This window comes from Bos grunniens, chromosome 3 (assembly GCF_055505025.1).
Source record: "Bos grunniens cultivar Pamir isolate PY7600 chromosome 3, Bosgru_T2T1.0, whole genome shotgun sequence".
NCBI lineage: Eukaryota > Metazoa > Chordata > Mammalia > Artiodactyla > Bovidae > Bos > Bos grunniens.
In genome coordinates, this window is record NC_141167.1 from 42,499,958 (window position 1) to 42,523,183 (window position 23,226).

The 23,226-nt window shown below is 37.9% G+C and overlaps 1 protein-coding gene across 5 annotated transcripts in view; it reads left to right on the forward strand.

Annotated features, from left to right (window-relative positions):
• PDE4B (phosphodiesterase 4B) overlaps window positions 1-23,226 on the forward strand; it is a 669,313-nt gene that overhangs the window by 627,429 nt on the left and 18,658 nt on the right. For 4 of the 5 annotated variants that reach the window (XM_086390409.1, XM_086390410.1, XM_086390412.1 and 1 more), the window contains one exon: window positions 22,949-23,042. In XM_086390409.1, coding sequence (XP_086246535.1) covers window positions 22,949-23,042 — 94 coding nt within the window. Of the gene's footprint in view, window positions 1-21,038; window positions 22,331-22,948; window positions 23,043-23,226 lie in introns of those variants that run through there. The other variant, XM_086390414.1, reaches the window with a different exon arrangement.

The following is a 23,226-nucleotide window of genomic DNA, read 5'->3' on the forward strand; positions in this document are numbered from 1 at the left end:
TTACAGACTTGGAAGTAAGTGTGAAGATATTCTATACTGGAAGTATGTGAAAAGCATGGGCTTTGGAGTCAAAAGATTACGGTTGAAATCCTGTTTCTGTCGTTTATTAGCTACTTGGCCTTGGCCAACTTACTTAACTGCTCTAAGACTTAGTTTTCTTCTCTGTAAAACAGGGATAAAAGTGGTACCTATGTTGCTGAGGTTGCTGTGAAGACTGAGATTATGCATCTGAAGCACTTAGCAAGGCCCCTGATATGTAGGAAAAGTTCAAGAAGTGATCATTTATTCATAGCATCCATTGTTGCTAAGTGTGTAAGTGGCTTCAGTCATATCCAACTCTGTGTAACAGGCTCCTCTGTCCATGGGATTCTTGAGGCAAGAATACTGGAGTGGGTTGCCATGCCCTTCTCCAGGGGATCTTCCCAACCCAAGGATCGAACCCGCATCTCTTTCGTCTCCTGCATTGGCAGGCAGGCTCTTTACCACGAGAGCCACCTAGGAAGCATCCACTCCATATTTGCAAAAAAAATGTGTCTCTAGTTGTGATCAGCTAAGTGACTGCTGAGTTTTGTTTGCAGCCTCTGAACTTACATAAGAATGGTGATGGGAGAGCCAGTGTTTTGCTTTAGTGTTTGGGGATTAGATGTGTGCCAGTCTACATGCAAATGGTAGAATATCGACTGCATTTAGTAGAGGAAAAGCAAGTAGTCTATATTTGGTTCACCTTGTTTGGGATGTATTTGTTTATTGTTTTTTCTTAACCATTTTGAAGAAAGCTGTGACTCAAATATTACAACTGTCCCAAGTGAACTTCAGAGCTCAGAGAGTTAGATAAGAAACTGTTTCTATGACTTCTCCTTAGCCCAAATTTCCCTCATCCTTTAGGCCAAATGGAATTCCAGAATTACAGAGAAAGATGCAGTCAGGTGGCTCAGTATTGTAGATTATTTTCCTCCCAAGAATTACAGCAAGATGGAATAGATTAAGCAGGAGGTTTACGAAGCAAAGACATTGTCTTTCAAGATGAGAAGAATGTCTAGTGAACTTCTGCCAGCAGCCCAAGTTCAGCTAGATGTGTGAGAGCTGTTTTCTGTAACCACAGCTCGCCTGCATACACTTATTCATTAATTTTTGTTTTAACTTTTATCGCCTCCTGAATTAGAATTGTCTTGCACTTCAGTGAAATGCATCAGAGCCTGAGTTCCTCAGTGGCAAAACAGTCAGATGTTTTGAAAACAGGATGCTTGGGCTCCACATTAGAAAAAGAGGAACGGAAAGAGAAACAGTATAGAAAGGAAGAAAGCAAATAACCTCAGCAGGATCCCCAGCCCAACAACGGCATAAACACTGACCTATCTTCCTGACCTTCACTGTGGCTCAGTTCCTGACCTCGTGTCACCAAAGCCAACCGACGTCATTGGAGGAGGAGAGGAGGAATGGCGCAGCTGCTGTGAGGGTGACTAGAATTTCCTGTCTCCTTCCTGACTGACATACGCAGGCAGAAAAGTACAGAGTTACAACAACAGTGGCTGAGGAGGCACCGACACAGAACAGTCCCAGTGAGGCGGCATTGTGACCGGCAGAGAAGGGGGAGATTTGACTGAGAAGCAGCATTTCTTCTCTAAAATTTTCAGGTGAAAAACATCGAAGGGGTCATTTGTACCCAGCATGTTGAATGCTTTTCAAAAGATGAACAGACTGTGATATGCACAAGGAGCTGTATTCAAGCAGTTGGTCACTGATCTAACTTTCCCCCAAAGTCCCCCATTACCTTTCTCTTCCTCAACTAGCTTTGCTCTGGGGCTGTTTTATGTGTAGGACAAGATTGGAGCCTTCTTGGTGAAAATGGAGGTTCTGCTGTTATAAAGAGAAGACCTGAATAGTATCAGTACTTCTTTACAATGGAGCATCAGGACCCAGCCTTTCAGTAAATATTTGCTAAGGAAGTCTGTAAGATGGCAAAGGGAAATAGAGGGACCTTTTTCTCTAAGGGCACCAGAAAGTCTTCTACAGACAGCATCACAGGGGGAATGCGTCCTCTCGGCTATGCAGGTTTATTTTTCTGCTTCTTCAGATGTGGCCGTACTATAGCACCAAATGTGAAGCCAACTAATTGCCTGTGCCCTTGGGTGGGAGGGAATAAAGTCATAGAATTCTGCCAGCTTGGAGCCTCCTGGGACCCCAGATGCATGGCACTGAAATATGACCATGATAGGTTGATTTCCTTACAGTTGGTGAGTCATTCTCTATCTACTTGTATAGTCAATAAGGATGGGAAATCTTGGATCTAGCAGAACTGAAAAAGAATAGACCTTATTGGTCAACAAATTTATCTCACACCTCTGTTAGGAAGATGATAGGCCAATGACCATTTATTAAAAGGGATTAATTCCACTTTGCCCCATATCAAATGACATGATTAGAAGAGTGCTCATCTTGGGGCAGGAGGAGTCTTCTTCCTGGACCCTGTGCTTATAGAGAGCCTAGCCTAGTCTTTGTCCACCTGTGTTCTGCTCCAGGGGGTGAAGAGGCTGCTGGGTCGAGGGAGCACCTGTGCTACCCCTTCCAGTCTATACTGCATCCACTAGACTCCCACATTTCTGCTCAAATGGCTTTGAACTCACTTCCAGGGTCTATGCAGACCTCTTTCCTGGGTGTGCTGCAGGAAAGCATAACTTTAGGTCCAGAGAGTGGCCAAGAGGCAGCAGTTTGGCTTGAGAGAGTTGTGTGGAAGTTTAGACATGCTGGCTGTCCAAGCAGAGAGTGTACATATCGGGGGGAGGGCCCACATACAAGACCCCTGACAGTACTGGGACATGGAGAAAGAATGGGGTATGGCATGGTCCACAAGCTAGATCCCCCTGCACTACCATATCCAAGGCATTCAAGATTTCTAAATTCAATCTGATCTTCCATAGGAAGCGATGTCTCTTAAGGTAGGAGTATTGGAGGTAGCTTAGTTTATATTCTTCCGTATTTAGACTTATGATATGTGACCCCACAAATGTTAGAGATGACGTTGGATTAGAGGGAAGAACACAATAAAAATCAGTTCTTATGGCCAAGTGTGGGACTTATATATTGTTTTGATCCAACTTTTCTTTCTTGCTTGCTCAGATGTATGTAAGTACTGGGGGCAACAAAGTGGAAAGAGCCTGGGAATAAGCCATGAGTTTGAGTTCTAGCTCTGTCTTTATTGAGGTGTATTATCTTAAACAATTGAATCATTTTGAATCTTTGCCTTTTCTTAACAACAACAAAAAAATTGCTGGAGAAGACTATCTCCATAGTCTACTTCAGCTCTAGTGTTTATTGATGGAACAATAATAGTAAACAACCAGTCTACTTTTACAAGTGAATATTTGTGTGCAGACATGGCTAATCTGTCCATACATTCTATCATTAATACTCATAGAAACTTTTTAAATAGGTACTGTTCTTATCCCCATTATACAGATGAGTAGAGTGAGGCTTAGAGAGTTGAAATAAATTATCTAAGGTAAAGATTAGAACCAGGATTCATACCCAGGGCCATCTGACTCACTACTAATGATCCCAATAGGACAGATAAATATAGAGATACTGAATTACTCTTACAAGGAAATTTTATTGTGGTTTCTGGGAGGTCTTACTCTTCCAACTCTAGCCATCACTGGTGGTAATTCTGATTCAAAATTCTAATCTGCAGATACCATATTCTGGGCTTGTAAAAGTGTTAGTCACTCAGTCATGTCTGACTCTTTGTGACCCATGGATTGTAGCCCACCATGCTCCTCTGTCCATGGAATTCTCCAGGCAAGGATACTGGAATGAGTAGCCATTCCCTTCTCCAGGGGATCTTTCCAACCCAGGGATCAAACCTAGGTCTCCTTTATTGCAGGTGGATTCTTTACCATCTGAACCACCAGGGAAACCCACTGGGCTTGTAGACCGGCCATTAATAACCTCCAGCTCTTGGCTGGGAAGCAGTGTCTGTTAACATAAAAAAGGGGGAAGAATAACATAGTTATATAAAATGGTTGTAAAGCACCCAGAAAACTGTAAACAATGATATTAAACTAATCTACTGCATCAGCATGCCAAATTCAAGATCTCTAACATGGCCTAAGAAAGATAGTAAAGTTTTGTTTAAAGGACTTTAGCCTACCCTCTAATTCCCTTTTTACCTATCCTCCCCCAAATAAAAAGAAAATGGAGAGAGGCTATTATTGGTATCTTCAAATTTTATTATGATTAAAATAGAGCTTCCCTGGTAGCTCAGCTGGTAAAGAATCCACCTGCAATGTGGGAGACCTGGGTTCGATTCCTGGGTTGGGAAGATCCCCTGGAGAAGGGATAGGCTACCCATTCCAGTATTCTTGGGCTACCCTGGAAAAGGGAATGGCTACCCACTCCAGTAATTGGGGCAATTTCATCCTATACAATGTCCTTTCAGTGCATGCAGTATGACCATAAAACAGAAGAGCATTGCTTCTGTAGCAATAATTAATACAGGGAGATTTCCTACAAGTAACATGGAGACTGTCTTCTTTGGATTTGTTTTCATACAAAGATGAAATAGAAATTTAACTTGTTTTTTCTTTATCCAACATTATTTCAGTCATTCTTTCTTTGACAAAATAGAGTTGTATTATTCTGTGTAATTTGGTATTCCACATTCTACTCTTATTAAAACTTAAAGATTTGGAAAGTTGTTTAGTGCTTTGTAACAAATTCAATCTGTAATCTATTTCACTTAATTTAAATATTTCTGCATTGATATTTACAGAATCGTTTCCTTCACTGAATTCTAATCCATTAACTTTAATCTTTCTGCTTAACTCACTTGGAAGTCCCCAAGTGAACACATCTCTAAAAAACAAGCAGAAATGTGATGCACCTATTTGCAGGGCAGCAATAGAGAACAGACTTAAGAGCACAGCGGGGGAAGGAGATGGTGGGATGAACTGAGAAAGTAGCATGGACATGTACACACTACCGTGTGTAAAATAGACGGCTAGTGGGAATTTGCTGTATGACGCAGGGAGCTCAGCCCGGTGCTCCGTGACACCCTAGAAGGGTGTGATAAAGTGGGAGTTAGGAAGGAGTCTCAAGAGGTAGGGGATAAATGTGTATGTATGGCTGATTCTTGTCGATATCTGGCAGAAACCAATACAACATTGTAAAGCAGTTATCCTCCAATTAAAAAAAAACAAGCAGAAATGAAGTGAAGGAACATTAACTTTGAGTGGTGTACCTCTGGCTAGCAGTTGAGATATTCTCAAAATAGAATAAATAAGCCATTTTAAGGGGAACCTTTCTCTCCATATTAAAAAATAATAATAATTATATTTAGAGTGCAATTTAAGTGTAGAACACTAGTTTTGAAAAATAGAAGTACACTATGTCAATGGAATAAAGCTCTGTTTTACATCTTTTTATACTTTTTTCTCATCTTTTTTTTTTCTTTTAGAGTGTACGCCAGTCTAGAAGGTTCCCCAAATCCATACCGTTGTTGTCTATGAAATAAAAGGCCAAGGGTGGAACTTGCTTTTGTGCTATTCTCCCAAAACATCTTCCTTCTAAGTAAAAGTATGCTCAGCAAGTCAAGATAGCTCAGCCCTGGAAGCTAGGACTTACCAAACCAGAAGATGCCAGAGAAAACTTGTGCCGTGGCCAGTGGATTTCACACTCCAGAAGGCTCCATGCCAGTTGTTTCTGTGCATCTCTGCACATCCCTCCACGTTAGCATTTTTCAGGGACCTGCCAGCCCCTCTCTGTCTTGCCCACTTGTACGTGATGTTTCCCTCAACTGGTGCCAAGCTGTTTAGTCTCTTGGATATTTTACTGTAACTTCCTTTGTTTGATTTACTTTAAAGTAGCCAAGTATTTCCACAAAGAAAGGGCTGTTGCGTTATTTAGAAACGAAGAAGACAGTAAAACTCCTGTTTCTTTTGTTTCTGTTGTGGGAAGTGACTGATAATCTTTTTCTCTTTATAAAGTGCTGATAATTTTTTCTCTCTGTGAAAGTAGAGTTTAAAAGCTATAAATCAGGCAGTTCTACTCATGAATCATATATTTCCTTCAGCTAATTACTTGCTATTTCAAATGCTTCAGAGATTGAAGTTCAGTGAACTTATTGAAAAGAAAATTCATCTCCATGACTCAATTTCACCTTTTTGTTTTTAGCTATTCAAAATACGGTCATCTTAAAAATGGTCATTTAAAACTCTCTGTGGTCTAATTCCCTTCACTCTTTACTAACAGCATAGTGCATAATGTTATAACCCTCAGCAAATTATAAAATTGAAATTTGAGTGCAGATGCTAGGAGGTAAAATGATGTATCCAGTTTTAAGAATTTACCTTTAAGACAAGAGGTTTTGGCATTTTATATCTGAAAATTGTAAACAGTTGTTTGGGGCACAGTAAGAAGAGGTATGATAGTTAAATAAAGATGTCTGTCTAACCCTACCACATAGACTGTGTGATAAAACTAATCAGACAGGGTGAAGTGGAGTGTTAATTTGGCAACTATCTACTGTTTTTGGTCAGAATGGATGGTAAAAGTTAATAAACCTAACCAAAAAAGATCTGAATATATTCTTTTTTGTTATAGTCTTTGTGGTTACATTTGACAAAATTGTAGAACTTTGAGCCCAAAAGGGACCCATAAATATCTGTCTGAAGACTTCATTTTATAGATGAGGATTATTAAAAACTGAGGATTAAATATCCAGTATGCTCCAAAGATCTTTATAAAATGTAAAATACAATCTAAATGAAGAATAATTTTATTATGGCATGACCTCTCCAAGGTCATCAGGTTAATTAGTGGAAGATTGAGGTACAAAATCCAACTTGCTCTTCAGCTTCAGCAAAAAGCTGATTAAGCTTAATAAAGACATGGGACATTCCTTTCTTCGTTTTAATTTGCATTGATTTTTAACCTTCTCATTACCTTTCCTGCATAAAAGCTGTCCATGTCTTAATCATTTCAAATAAAGAGAACTAATTTAGTATTCTTGAAACTTTTGTGATCAAAATCTAGCAGGAAATAGTTGGGGCGAGTTACTTTAAATGCCCCTGACTTTGGTTGTTTTGTTTTGCTTCTCTTTGTTTTTTGCTATTTCAACTTCTGAATAAATATGAATAATAATATATCTGAATTAATATATCATCAGATAAAAAAATCTCATTAAGGCAACCAGGATTAACATTTTTATTTTCATGTAACTGAAATGGTACCCTACAGATAATTTATTTTCAACTTTTTCAGTTAACATAATCATGTATTTTTTCACTCTTTTCTTAGATTAGATTCCCATATATGAAATTAATGGATTAAAGGACAATATTTTTAAAACTTCAGATACTCATTTGCTTTTCCACTGATCCCAATGCCAAAGTTTAAGTAGTAAAAACCCTGTGATTTGCATAACTGCCCTCAACTTCCTTCTATTTCTTCCTTTCCTCTCTCTGAAATTGAAGGTGATAAATTGGAGAGTTTTACCAACTGGTGAAAAAATAGTCAATGTTTCGATTTTCTCTGCTGCTTAATAGAGCTATTAGTTTAGGAAGTAGAAATGAAGACAGTTATCTCAGATTAACTCTATCCCTGCAACCCAGAATGTTTCTGCCCAGTGGCCCAAATTATGCAAAGCTCTCTCAACTCAAATATGCTTTCTGGATTCTTGAGTTGTGTTACCAACATCTTGGTGAAGCTGTGTTTAACAGTGTTGGCAGCTACATATTTACAAACAATATTGATGTAATTAATGCCTTGTCAACATTTTAAATCAAATAAACCTCATTTATAATAGATAGAGGTACATTTTGATGTGTCTAGGTAGCTCAAGATGAATTTTGATGTTTGTAGATATCTGAGTTAAGCAAATGTTGCAAATATCTTGCAGTAAAACATTGATGAATTTTAAGCTATTAACCTAAATCCTTAAAATGAAAAGATACAGGAAAAAATGAAGGGAAAATGACTTGGGAAGAACTGATCCTCTGGTTTGTAGTAGCCCCACGTGGTTTTGCTTTCCACTGTTTCAGTAACCTGTGGTCAACAGCAGTCCAAAAATATTAAATGGAAAATTCCAGAGGTAAACAATTTATAAGTTTTAAATTGTGCACTGTTCTGATTAATGTGGTAAAATCACGCACTGTCCCACTCCACTCACCCAGAGGCACGTGATTCCAACATATCCTGCCCGTAGTCACTTAGTAGCCAGGAGAGTCATCCCATCAACTGTTCTGGTATCCCAGTGCTTGTTTTCAAATGGCCTTTATTTTACGTTTCACATATTAATAGCCCCCAAAGCACAAGAGTAGTGCTGCTGGCCATTCAATATGCCTGAGACAAGTCATAAAATGTGCATCCTTTAAGTGAAAAGGTAAAAATTCTTGACTTAATAAGGAAAAGAAAACAAAAATTGTATCTGAGATTGCTAAGATCTATGGTAAGAACAAATCTTCTATTGGTGAAATTGTGAAAAAGAGAAGAAAAAATTGTGCAAGTTTTACTCCTCAAGGTGCAAAAGCTATGGCCATAGTGTGTGATAAGTGCTTAATTGAGATGGAGAAAGCACTAAATTTGTACAATATTTTGAGAGACTGCATTCACATAACTTTTATTACATATATTGTTATAATTGTTCTATTTTAGTGTTATTTACTATTGTTAATCTCTAACTGTGCCTAATTGTAAATTAAACTTTATCGTTGGTAAAAGAAAAAGCATTGTATGTACAGAGTTCAGTGCAGTCTTCGGTTTCATGCATCTACCAGGAGTCTTGGAACATACCCTCCACTAATACAAGGGGACTACTGGATAGTATTTACTAGGGGAAATTATTCCATGCCTAAAATATGCTTAATAGTCTAACCTTAGCTCTTTTGATATTTACTCATTGCTAACCAGGCAGTGGCACCCTACTCCAGTACTCTTGCCTGGAAACTCCCATGGTCGGAGGAGCCTGGTAGGCTGCAGCCCATGGGGTCGCTAAGAGTCTGACACCACTGAGCGACTTCACTTTCACTTTTCACTTTCATGCATTGGAGAAGGAAATGGCAACCCACTCCAGTGTTCTTGCCTGGAGAATCCCAGGGACGGAGGAGACTGATGGGCTGCCGTCTATGGGATCTCACAGAGTCGGACACGACCAAAGCGACTTAGCAGCAGCAGCAACCATTACTTATTATGTAGAACAAAGTGAGCATGTAATGTAGGAAGTGAAAATTTCTAACTCTTGGATGAATAAGAAAGCTTAATTTTTTCACCATTGTTATAAGATATACAGGACTTGAATTTGAAAACTAAAAAAATGTAAAAGGTTTCATTTCTGTAGGTGAAAGTAGGGAGAAGAGATTATTTAATAGCCAGGATAATCATTTAAGTATAAGAAAAGAACTGACAGAGTTGAAAAATATAGTCTAAAATTTGAGTAGCACTTGTTCACAGCAGTGAACTTCTAACTTCCTCTCTACCCTCTATCTGCTCAATATCAGCAGACCTATTGAAAGTAAGGAAGTTTTATGATAACTTGAGAATGAGGAAATGTAGGCTTTACCCCTCTTTTGGTATTTTGTTGCCTAGAAAACCTCTCTTGGCTCAAATGCATCATAGGTCTTCTTGACTTTCTTTTTTTGAAATCCTGCCTTAGCTACTTTGACTTGAATCAAATTTTCATAGACTATTCTCTTAGCTATCTTATCAGTTAATATCATATCTAACATTTTCATTATCTGGGGTTTTATTTATGTCTGTTCCAAACTGTAGGCTCTTGACTCCTGAAATTGTGCTTCAAATTTTTGAGGCTTCACGTTTGCTTCGGGTAGTGGGGCTAAGAATTATTAAGGAGGCATAGCTCTACTTCTGTCTTACGGTCAAAACAGAAGTGAAAAGCAAATGAAGGCTTTGGCCAGTTGACGGTAATTGGTTTGGGGGTGGTTTTCTTTGGAAAAGCTCTCTGCAGTTCTGCTTGATTTGGTCACTTAGGAAATTTGTTGGCTTGAAGAATTTTGATAACTTACCGTGGTTTTGACCAACACTAGGACAGGTAATGACTTCACCAGTGGGCACAGCGCTTTAAAGATGGGACATTTTTTGTTGCATTTTCATAAATTCATGGAACATGCTTAGATTATCCAGGGGTAATGTGTATTTCTGGTATCCTTTTGCACACCAATTTGATTGTGAGAAGCTAGGAACTTTCTGATGGGTCACTAATGAGACGGACTCCAACTCCTGCTGTAATAGCCCAGAAGGATCAGTTTCACTGGTCAGATGCTACCCATCTACCAAGATGAAAGGGCACAGTGCCTTCCCTCTCTCAGCTCCTGTCCATTGTGATCGCTGATACTGGCTCCGTTCTGTAATTGGTCAGAATGATTTAGCTAGATCTGCATTTATTGATGCAATGGATATGTTTTTTTGATGAGGACCAGTACATTACTTGTGTTCTTGACAAGATGAACTGCCACAGAATTTTTTCCTGCTGCATTGTAACACACTTAGGATCCAGTTACACAACATTCATTTGCATCTTCCTTACCAATTGCATGGGAGCTTCCCTGACCATATCTCAAGATTAATCAGTGTTGTTTTTCAAGCACTTTATAATCAGTATAATCTAATTTCAGGGCATTCATTTTGTTTTGCTTGCAATACTTAAAAATGCTCCTTTACTAGTAATCTTTTATGTGTTTGAGGCATTAAAGTAAGGTCATCGTTGAATGCTATAATCGTAAAATAGGAGAACTTTGCCAAAAATAAACAAACAAAACATGACTCCGGGGCCAGAATGGATTCTCTTTATTTTTAGAGTAAGATAAATATATTGAGTAAAAAAAAAATGAGCTTTTTCATAAAGGTAATGAATAAGGAGGAGATATTAGTAAGTAATAATTCAAGAGAGATTTTTCTTCTTTGACCACTTCTTTTCAAATCTAACAGTGTGAGCCAGGACGGCACTTTCCCAAGAACTCTGGTTCTGCCTGAGTGAACATTAATTATGGGGCCATGTAGAGATTTTTAAGGACCATGTCTTCACTTACAGCTTATTTGCTCTTAAATCTTCCTGAGGTACCAGGATAGAGCATTACATAAGGATCCATTCTGTTTAAGTGTATAGCTGTTTGTTATTTTTGTGTTATCAGATCCAAGATAGCACGGTAAGGAAAGCTATCTGAAGAGCACTTTGCTTCTTACACAGCACTCTCATCTATGTTGTCTCATCTGATGATCACCAAGAAGAAAGTATTATTATATCTCCATATTCAATGTGAAACCAAGATGCAAGCTGATGTGTCTAAGATCCTCAGACACTAAATCATGATGCTTTGAATCAAATCTATTCTCTTTGCTTCAAAGTCAGATGACTTGAAAATAATAATTAAAGGGAAATTCACAATGTAATTTATTTTATTTTTCTATGACTTGCTAACAAAACATATAATCAAAGAATTTTAAAGTTAGCATTCAACCAATCCTCCTTATTATTATTCAGACCTCAGCTTAGATGGTATCTCTTTAGAGAGGCCATTTTTATTGTGATTATCCTAACTCAGTAGCTTATTTGTTTTACAATTTGCTCTCAGAATATATGGTTTTTTACTTTTGTTGTTGTTATAGAACTTCTTCTTTTTTTTTTTTTTTTACTAATCCCCTCTCTTTGACTCTAATGTTATTGGTGACATGAATTGTTTCTACCTAATTCATTACTTGGAGAAGAACATGGCAACCCACTTCAGTGTTCTTGCCTGGAGAATCCCAGGGACGGGGGAGCCTGGTGGGCTGCCGTCTATGGGGTCGCACAGAGTTGGACACGACTGAAGTGACTTAGCAGCAGCAGCAGCAGTTCATTACTATATATCTGGCATTTGGAATAGCTCTAGGCATGTGGTAGGCATTCAAGTAAATATTTATTGGATCAATTGCATGAAGGCTGGGCTTGCTTGATGGCTCAGGCGGTAAAGAATCTGCCCACAATGTGGGAGACCCAGGTTTGATTCCTGGGTTGAGAAGATCCCTTAGAGAAGGGAATGGCTACCCACTCCAGTATTCTTATCGGGAAAATTCCATGGAGAGAAGAGCCTGGTGAGCTACAGTACATGGGGTCCCAAAGAGTTGGGCATGGCTGAGCGACTAAAACTTTCACACACTTGGAAACTTAATTTGTTGAGAACCAGCTATATTATTTGTAGCAAATCTATTAGAATCCAAGAATTCTGTTTCCTGTTGCACTATACCATGCTACACATAGGTGCTTCCTATAAGCAAAACTAGTTTTCCTAATTGTTAGCTTTGTTAAGAGGTCCCCATCTGGTTCACAGTGACTCTTCAAAGTACCCTCAGAAGCAGGAAAAGTTTGTACAGGAGCCTTATCCCAAATCAATCAGATAATAGAGAACAAAGTCTTAGAAATATATGCTCTTTCTTTGTAAGCAGAAATATGAAGCACGTTTTTATTGTTGTTTGGTTTGACACTGGAGTATTCAGCTTATTTTTCTCTTGGAAAATCTGCATTCTGTGGACGAGAATATAAAGTCTACAGAGACTGACAATAGTCATTGCACACTCAGTTGGGAGCATGGAGGTGAATACATGTAGTGTCTAAAATACAGCATATCTGCTGTGTCTGAAGCATAGCAGCTTAGTCCTTACGCCATTATTGGTTGTACTTTTTCCTGACATATTGCTGATATTCCTCTCATCCCTACCCTGGCCATATATTCAATTCAGATGTGCCACTGGATTGACCTCAACTGTGGAAATCTGAATAAAATCCATATTTAGTGCAGTTATCACCTTATATCAGGCAGTCAGTCTGTGGCCATTCCTGGCTTCTGTTTAATACAAGATAACTTCCGAAGTCTCTTAATTTCACTAAATTGGCTAAGTCATGAAATCATGAAAGGCTTGATTTGAAACAGCTGGACATCTCCAAAATAAACTTTCTAAAGGTATGGCTTTAACACAAGGCCATGTTGAGTTACAGCTTCATCTGACGGGCTTCGTCTATCTTTCTGGCAATTCTGGTTTGCACTCCTTAGACTAGTGAATAATCTAAATGTCAACCAGCAAGCCAGAACTTCTATGAGTAACTCATGGGTCACATAATCTATATGACATAGCACTGCATCACACCTGCAGCAGCATATCAGGGGAATTCTCTAGTTAATTTCTTGTCAACAATGAAAGGAGTTTAGGTGCTGAAGAGCCAACTGAAACCTCCACCCAGATGCAAATCAAGTGAAAAAGATGCCAGGAGCTCAGATTATTTTAAAATTCAGAGACAAAATTCAGTTTGAAGTGCAAATTCTACAAAGGTCTCATACACTTTGGCAACCACTGTATATATAATTTTCCAACCTTCTCATTTTAAAGGTAGAAGAACAGTCTCCAAGAAGCTCAACAACTTGCCAAGTTTCTCAGTCTAAGTTACGATATAGGATTTTATTTTCAGACCTAGTTGGATACTCAGCTGATCCTATTCATGGTATTATGATGTTGAGTCTATTGTTAGAGTCTTATTTATGCTGTTAGACCCCACTGGTAAAGCCATCCTATAATCAGAACCCTTTCTACTTCATGTATAATCCATGCATCCAACTCTGAAACTATTTTTATAAGCCTTTCATGCTCCAACAAACTTAAACATCTGGGAGTGCACTGTATGGATACTTGTTCAAAGTATCCATCCATCTCTTACAAATTTTAGTAGCTAATAACAGGAAAGACAAAATGTAAAACAAGTTGACTATCTTTTTTGAAGATAAATTACTTAAGACAATTCATCCTTTAAGGTTTAAAAATATACTCAAATCTCTAATCTATGGCAGATTCTTCTCAATTTGAAAATACATATTCTAGTATAGGGATTGTCAAAATACTAAAACAGATAGCATATATTTATTCAAGGAAGAAAAGGATATTTCAGTGTCATCTGAGGATTTTCTTTCTTTATTTGATGGTCCCTAGGAGGAAATGGCAACCCACTCCACTGTTCTTGCCTGGAGAATCCCAGGGACGGCAGAGCCTGGTGGGCTGCCATCTATGGGGTTGCACAGAGTTGGATATGACTGAAGCGACTTAGCAACAGCAGCAGACTTAATCTTGAAAATTTCCAAACTAGGGGGTTGTCCCAAACCTGGAAAGTAGTGATTTCCAGGGCAAGTTTTGAAGTATCCTGTTGTCTTTTATCTCAAAGGGCATATGACAATTGGTAGCAGAAATCAATATCATTAACATTAAACACAATATATGCCACATAATGTGTTTAAAATAGTTATAGTAGTAATCTCAAAAATCAGCTATGGTAGCTTTTTATGGCTGCAAAAATACTGAATATTTTAATAAGGTAATATTTAATACAGGATTTTAAACAACACAGAGGATGTAATAAGATAAAACTGGAAATCAGTTCTTAAAGAGAGTCATGACCAGTCCTTATGGGGATGATTTTCTTGTTCTGGGGTATTGCTTTCAAGTTAAATATGAAGGCCTTCAAGCATAGATCATGTTTTCCACTAGTCAAGAGAGGGCATTAGACTGAACTGTCCATGGGTCTGATCCATGGTAAGATTTCTAATTTTAAAAATGTAACAAGTTGTAGAACCTCTGGCTGTGAAATGGTTCAAAAGAAACCTTGGTTATCTACTTTGGAATCATATTAACATCCCATGGCCTTAGAACTAGCTTTAGAAGCTTGAGGTTAAATATTAACCATCTTGCACAGAAAAAGTGATAGAAGGCTTAAATGTAAAAGCAAACGAGTAATAGTGTACCTTGATTCCTCGATTTTTTTTCAATTGCTACAATGATTTTTATGATCTGTAAAAATAAATAAATAAATAAAGCCTATGCTGTATTTAGTTATCGGGCCAGTATCCCAAATCTGCCATAGCCCCTTTTTTTTGGTGGGGGAGGGGGCTGTGGGGTTGGGGGTCTGTCACTATTAATAACCAGATTAAAAGGGAAAATTCAAGTACATAAATTGAAATTATGAAACAGGTGTTTCTTATCAGTAACCGTTGCAGGTGTTTCTTATCAGAAGGAAAGACTTCTATCAAAAAGAACAAGCTTGTATGCCTGTGGTGGATTCATTTCGATATTTGGCAAAACTAATACAATTATGTAAAGTTTAAAAATAAAATAAAAATTAAAAAAAAAAAAGCAAAGCAAAAAAAAAAAAAGAACAAGCTTGAATATTTTAAATTATCTAAGAATATACTATACTTCCAAACCTGACACGTTATCAGTGTTATGAGTTTAAAATCCAATCTCTTTAAGAGATATTTGGGACATGTAATATCTGGTACATATTTATACTAAAAAGAAACATGTTGTTTATCTGAAATTTAAATTTAACTCAGTATCTTGAATATTTATTTACTAAATCTAGAAACCCTACATATATGAAAACATACATATGCTCTTATACTATATTTATAAGCTATAAACTATAGTTATATAATTTATAGTTAAATGCATATAAGTTATAGTTAAATGCATAGTGAAAATATGTCTTTAGATATAAAAATAGTGTCTTTTGTCTATTTAATTGTGTCATTGAGCTACTCTCAGAGTTAGGGGAAAGTTAGTTTATGAAACATTTCTCTAAATATTTTTATGAGGAATCCTTTAGGCCTAGGAAAAGTCAGTTTTTTAGCATGCCGATAATATGTGTCAATTCTCCTCTTGAAAAGTTTTTAGAAAATCTAAAAAAAAAAAAAGCAGCAAAGAGTATAGATAAACAGATGGGTAAGAAGAAACAACTAATGATTTTGAGAACTGTTCAAGACCTAGTATCAAGTTGTAAAGCGATTATATTCAAAATTATATTTAAATTCTTTTGATGTTTTTCAGTTCTACATATGAAAGTGCCGATGGTTTGTCTCTACCTTGACTTTTAAAATGTCACTTGAACAGATACTAGTCCTCTAACCAGCAAATGGAATTTACTCCATTTTAGCTTCATCCTAAATGCCAGTGTTTTGTTACAGAATTATGGTAGAGGTTTCCATGATTGTTTTTCATTGCATACTTATTTAGTGTGGATTATGATGTTACTGTACAGTTAAGAGAATCACTCAATTCTACTATGTTTAAATGTTCTTCTTTCTGATCTGGCACATGGACAGTAAGAATGACTTAGCTATGTTCCTTGGAGCACCAGGGATTTACTCCAGGTATTAATACAGCAGTATGTGTATGCTAGAATGCCCAATCATGGAATTGTCAGCTTAAAAAAAAAAAAGCACAACATGAAAGATGTGAGTTAAGTTTTATTTGACGCTAAATGCGGACCGCACCCAGGGACACAGTACTTTAGATAGCTCTGGGAAAGTGCTTCAAAGCAGCAGCCGGAAAGGTCAGTATATATATATGATTTTGGTGAAGGGGGAATACATGCAATTGAGCACATATTCTTCCAGAAAGTTTCTGCTTCTTCCATGAAGTTTTCTGCTAGTCACAAGAAGCAGTCCTCACTATGAAGGATTTTGGTGCTTTTATAGATATAAGGAGATACAAGAATTGGGCTCATAAAATCAGCTCCTGAAAATCTTTAACCATCTGAAGACCTGTCCTGCCAAGTTTCCCCTAAGCACAGAGTGCCTCATTTCTGCTGTCACCCTGAACTCCCTTTAGGGGGTATTGAAGGTCACCAGCTGTGGCAGCATGTGATTTAATCCTGTAGAGGTAGATGGCAAGTGCCAATTTGTAGTTGACAGAACTATATAGTCTCTAGTTAAGTAGATATTAATGGACAATGGCAGATTATTCCTTTCTTAACCCCATTACCAACTCACTCAGTTCAATTCCATTTGCCTCTTAAATAGGACAAACATGTCATCAAAGAAATTGGACAGCAAGTTTCAAACAGCTAATAGAGTTCATAGGGAAAGACTAAAGGACCCAAGAGATGAGATGCACATTGTCAGATAATCTGAAACGCTAAGAACTATGAAAACTGTGAGTTTATAAAGGGTTTTAGAAAAAGTACACTGTATTCCCATTTTTATTGTTGTTTTTTAAATCAGATTTTGCAAAGAAAAGTGTAAGTGTTTAGGAATCAGGTCCTTCATTTCTTTGGGTCTTCTTCATTTTTTCTCATGTAAAATTAGGATTATGGAAGATGCAGTTTGTTTTAATCAAAAAGAACCTGAGAAATTCACCATTTTACAACTACAGGAATTGAGCACCAAGAATTTCATTCATCTTTACCCAAGATCATACATCTGGCCAGTGCCAGAACTAAAAGACGAGCTCATCTTACTTCCATTTCTTGCTAAACTGGGCCACCACAGTTTCAACTTCCTTCTACTGCTACTAGCATTCTATGATTTCAGGCAGAATGTTAAGCCTCTTCACTTTTCCTGATGCCCGGGAATTCTTATTAAGTTATGACTAACAAAGTGTAAAATATGAGTCAAAATTTCGTCCCTAATAAAGTCATTGTGACTTTAATGACTTTGGCAGTTGTTTCATACTGCAAAAACAGGAAGATCTCACACAATAAGGCGCCTGTCTCACAGATGGGCTCCTGCGCAGACGGCCACCCACAAGGGTGACTTCGGGGGCTGTCTTCCTCTCCGGAGAACCTTTTTTTCATCTGTACAATTTCATCTACTTACTTTATCTTAAGGTTGTCAATGAGAGCAAAGTACCTGGTTTATCTAGTCTTTGATAGGCTGAAGAGTATTTTTGATCACTAAAAACTCACTCTTAAGTGATTTCTAGGTCCCCCTAACAAGCTCAGATTAGTTTTAAAAGTAACCGTCTTATATGCTTGATACTAGCCTCTTGTATTATTACTCTTCTAGATGGTTTTATACTCAGAAATATAGAATTACCAAGTTTTAGAACAGGGATGAATTTCTGAGATCATTCTAATCCTGCCTTCCTATGTGATCAATTTAAGAACTATTCAAGAGAGTTTCTAACCTGCCTGTAGATCTTTGCACAAAGTCCAAACTAGTCCTCTGATGAGAAATATAATAAAGTGATGAAGTGTTCCATCCCTTAAGGAGAAATTGGCTTGGAAACAAATATTCTTTGTATGTAGCATTGAAGCTAAAGAAAAATTGAAGCCATAAAACCAAATGTTTACATCAAGTGTTAACTGAATTTCAACTTTTGCTTGTCTATATATTTTAAGTAACTTCCCATTATAAAGCCATCCTACCAAAAAAAAAAAAAATTCACGTATGATTTTACAGAGGAGATATATACTAGGCAAAGAATATCGAATAATTTAAACTGAGAATGCTATCTTTTTCTTTTCCCAAAAATATCACTGTAATCTCTGGCAGTGTTCATGAATCGAGTGTTGGGTGTAAGCTTAAGGAAGCATTGGAGGAATTTGGATTACTAAGGGTTCATTCACAAACTTTGCTTGTCTGTGTTGAAAAGAGGCTTTGCCATTTCCTCTGGGACCTTATTTCTAGGTGAGCTCTAACAGGGTTTTCTTGTGAAGGCAGATTCTTAACAGAATAGGATCTGTGTACCTTAAGTTGTAGAGACACATTTGTCTTTGAAATAGTGTGCTTCTGTTTGTGGATTTCTCTATTCCATTTGTTAAAGTAAATAATGTCTAATTCCCTTTTAATCTTGTAACTCCTGGGGCCACAGTGTCCCTAAGGAACTATTTAATCTTATCTGGACTGAACAACCAACTTGATAAGGAGACAGGGAGACTACAAGGGTCTTGGGATATAAAACTCTGGAGGGAGAATAACCACTTCTCTTCCTTTGTTGGTGACTTATTCTTAAGGACTGAAGCATTTCCGATTTGGGTTGTTTTTCTCAGTAATGTTAAGAGAGTTTTGTTTTCTGGGAAATTTTGGTTGCTGGTAAACCAAGCTTCTGTCCAGACTGTAGGAGGCAGCCACAAAATGCATCATAGACTCTTGACAGGTTTGGGCTGAGATCCTAAAATCATGCATCACTCTCATTTTGTATAAAGAGCTAAGGTGACTTCACCAGACTGCTATCTGTTATCAAGAGCTAAGAATGAAAATCTAGATTCATCTACTATATCATAGCTGCCTCTGGCTCAACAGAAACAACTCCCATCTGGGAATCAGATGCTGAAAATCCCACTAAGCTAAGCTCCCTAACTCTCTTCCCAGCCTAAACCCCAAACATAAGCTATTCCGTTCCTTGGTGTGTCTCATCACGCAGTCCAGCTCTTATCATACTCTGCATTACTAGAATGTAAAAGATACCCCCTGTCTGCTCCTCCATGGCAATGTCTGCCTTAATTTGTACCCAGCTCAATATAAATGGGCCATTCATAAATGCTTTTTGATGGGAGCAGTGATTGCCTTTAGTCGAACCCTTCCTTAGGAAGGAGAAAAACCAAAGACTATTGCTAAGCAATATTTAAAGGACACGGTCAGTTTCTGAGTGACCTCCATCCGCATACTTCATCATGTTGCATGTTTTATGTTTGCCTTAAGATGACGTTGGGTTTCAGTGGCACCGTCATGCCCTTAGCAAAATGCTTATGTTGCTTGTTGTTTAGTCACTAAGTCTTGTCCAATTCTTTTGTGACCTCATGGACTGTATCCTGCCAGGCTCCTCTATATATGGGATTTCCCAGGCAAGAATATTGGAGTGGATGGCCATTTCCTTCTCCAGGGGATCTTCCAGACAAGGGATCCAACCTGCATCTCCTGCACTGCAGGTGGATTCTTTCCCTGCACTGAACCACCAGGGAAGCCCTAAAGGCTCATTGAAGAACTAATTTAGGCATGAGAAGGAGAAAGGCAGTTTTCACCTGTTACTTACATGAGTTCCCTGACCCTTCTGTGAGCTCTGCAAGAAAGGTGAGGAGTCTGGTTTATTCTCAGCCCTATATCTTAGAGCCACCTCCCTGTTCCCACGCTGGGACTGATTGACACTGTATAGCAACAGGATCTTCTGGCAATGAGAGGAAATAGGAAAAACATAAGAAGCAAAGTCTCTCCTAGTCTATTATGATTTAATTTCTACCTGCTCTTATATTCTGAACTGAGGGGCCAATTTGGCCAATAAAGAGTTGGCCCCACCCTCACCTGACAGTTAACTGCGGTGGTTAAGGAAGAGGCCCTAATATATCTGATAATTTCTACTAGGGTGAAACTGATTAAAAGCATGAAAAGTGTTTTTTGTTTGTTTGTTTGGAGGAGTTTTTGTTTTTGTGTTTTTACTGCTATATCCTCAATGTGTTGCTTGGCATGTCTCGGGTGTCCATCAAATATTTATAAAATACATGGGATGAAACAACATTATTCAACTAGTATGAACCTGACTGATGCCAAGATCTTCCTAAGTTTTTTTCCAAGAGATTAAAGGAACCAAAATGAAGATGACTGTGTGAATGTTGCGTTTGGCTAAGTCTAGCGCATAGACATAATTAAAGATATCATCTGTCTCTATGTTTTCTACAAGATATTTTTTGCAATGCTCCTAGTAAAGTTTGTTTCTTTGCCAAAATTCAGCTGATCCATCAGAGCACAGAAACCTGTCTTTTTCAGTTTCTAATTCTTTAGTGTAAGTGCCTATCTTTTGAGAACTGAAAATGAGAGGCTATTATGACTGAGTGGTTATGTCTTAAAAAATAAAGAACTTGGAACTTACACCTGGAAGTTCTGATTCACCTGGAGTTCAAATTGCAGAGTGGTTCAATAAGTAAAACACACTAGCTCAGATGATTAATTCAGAGATTTCTGGTGACTGTCACTAACATTTGTATCATGGGAGGGAAGACCCAAACATCCACCAGCAGGGTTCCCCAAAAAGAGGGTGATGGATGGTACATGCCTCTTTGAGGACAGTTCCTAGAGCGGTGAGCCAGAGGACCACAATACTGACTTGCATTGGCTTCACCTTGAAAAGCTTGGTATCCTGGGCACAGGGAGTGGTGTGAAGTGGGCCTGGATGCGTGACGTGAAGCCATTGCCAGTGCAGGATGCTCATTTGAAAGGGGAATGCCTCACAGGAAAGAGAGCCAATTGCAGTTGCGTGCAGGGGCTGTTGCCATGGTGCTTCGCTGTTCCTTTAGCATGCTGTACTTGAACTGAAGTCCAGGGGTAGGGTAATGGAGGAGGGAGGAGGGGAGTAGGATGGCCTGGGTGGGGAATCCCACTGCAGAGCTCTAGTCTCTGACTTTCTTCATGCCTGTGATCTTTCTAAAGCTGACAAGGTAAGAGAGAGAGAGAAAGAAAGAGACACTATAGGAAAGAATTCCTCAACATGCTCTATATTGCAAAAACAAAACAAAGATTAATTTAACTCAAATATTTTTTTCATGAATTAGAAGATGTGACACTGAAATACCGAAACAGCACAGTCATTCATAACCCTGAATAATTCTCCATTCATGCAGCAAACGATAGCTTGTATTTCCTAACACACTCCAGATCCTAAATGGAAAGGTTAAATGTGTTTAATTCATTTGTCGAATGCAGTCTCATGTGCATATTAATGAGCTGGTGGAGGACAGAGAATTGCATTCTGTGTACGAAGTACTTTTAAAATTAAATAGATTAATTCCCAATCATTTCATTGTGAAAGAAGTCTAAATGCACTGGCCTGCCATTGGTGTGCAAAAAATCCCCCGAAAAGCTAGCTTAAAAAAATATTCTTGTATTCTGAAAGTCTAATTTGAAAAACAGCCACAGTTTTAACTTTTTCAGTGTTCAGAAAATAATAAAACACACCATCACTTGGAAACCCTTAAATCAGCTTAGCTCTGTGCAAAGGCTGTGTCTGCGATATCCGGATCTCCGCAGTGGAGAGGGTTAAAAACACCTAGATGAAATGGGGGAGGGTACAGACTTCGGATTCCTTAAATATTCATGGGGCTTCCTCCATTTTAATCTTCTCCTTTTAAAAAGATGGCTGTGTTTCCCAGCCTGGTATCCCCTCAGGAAAGAAGAATTGTTCCTTCCTTGCAGAGTTCAGCTGAGCAGGACTAATCTAGAGTGGAAACCCCTTCGGCCACCAGGACTATTCATAATTCATAAGTGTTGCAAACCAGCCAGCTGAATGCATTTGGACAGGCTCTTGCTCCTTCGTGCAATTCCTGATTTCATTACTCTCTCTGCCAGGAAAGAAGCAGGGAGCACAGGCGAAGATGGGCTTTGTTTGGATTAGGAAATGCCCTAAATTTTGGAGGCTTTGTCTTTCATAAGTTTTGATTATTTCACCACTGAATCTGCAAGGCTTTCCCGATCCTGTTGGGACTGCTCTCAGAACTGTGAATTCTTTCAAAGGGATTTGTGGATTGTGGCAAGGAGTGCTTTCCAAAATGCCTGAGGCAAACTATTTGTTATCTGTATCTTGGGGTTACATCAAGGTGGGTTAATTTGATTCCATTATCTTTGGTAGCATGTGAAACCTTTACAGCTGTATGTTTTCTGTGAAGTAGAAAAGCCTCTGTAATGATTTATCTGTGTTATCACTTAGCCTGCTGAGGCGGCTTATTGTGAAGCAAGGACATGTTATATTACATTGTATTTAAATAGACTGTGCTGTATTTTAACCCTGTTCTTTTTACTCATCTCTGTTTTTAAGGATGCTTTTCTTCTCCCTTAAATTTTTCATATTTAATTGCCTCTTACTGTATAGGTTATTAAGTTATATTTTAAAGTTAATTTTCAATAAATATATTTTAAAATGTGATTACATTTTTAAGTGAAATTATCTTAACTTCTATTAAAATTCCTTTTCCTGTGTTTACATCTTCAAAAGAAATCAGATGTTAATTCTAAGACATCCTGAGAAAACCTCTTTTTTCTAAGGTGACGTTGGAACAATTTCACATTAAGGGGATATTGTATTTTGTAGAAACAGAGTTATTTATCTAATGACATCTACTTACCCAGTCTCTTGGTTCTTAATAAAGTTGGAAGCATCTAAAATAATAATTTGCCATTTTTTGGGTGGTTAATACATTTTTGTTCTTTATAAACAGTTCAAAAGAATGCTGAACCGGGAGCTGACACACCTTTCAGAAATGAGCCGATCAGGGAACCAGGTGTCTGAATACATTTCAAATACTTTCTTAGGTAAGATATTCACCAAGAAAACTGTTCCACAACTGAATACTTTTTAGTATTAATTTCTGCAATCTATCTGGGAATATTACTATGTGAGTTTGGAGTTGGGTTAAGTCACAGAAAAGCAAATCCATTTAAAATAAGAACTGAAGACAACCTTTAAGGTAAAAAAAAGAAAGAAAAGAAAGAAGGT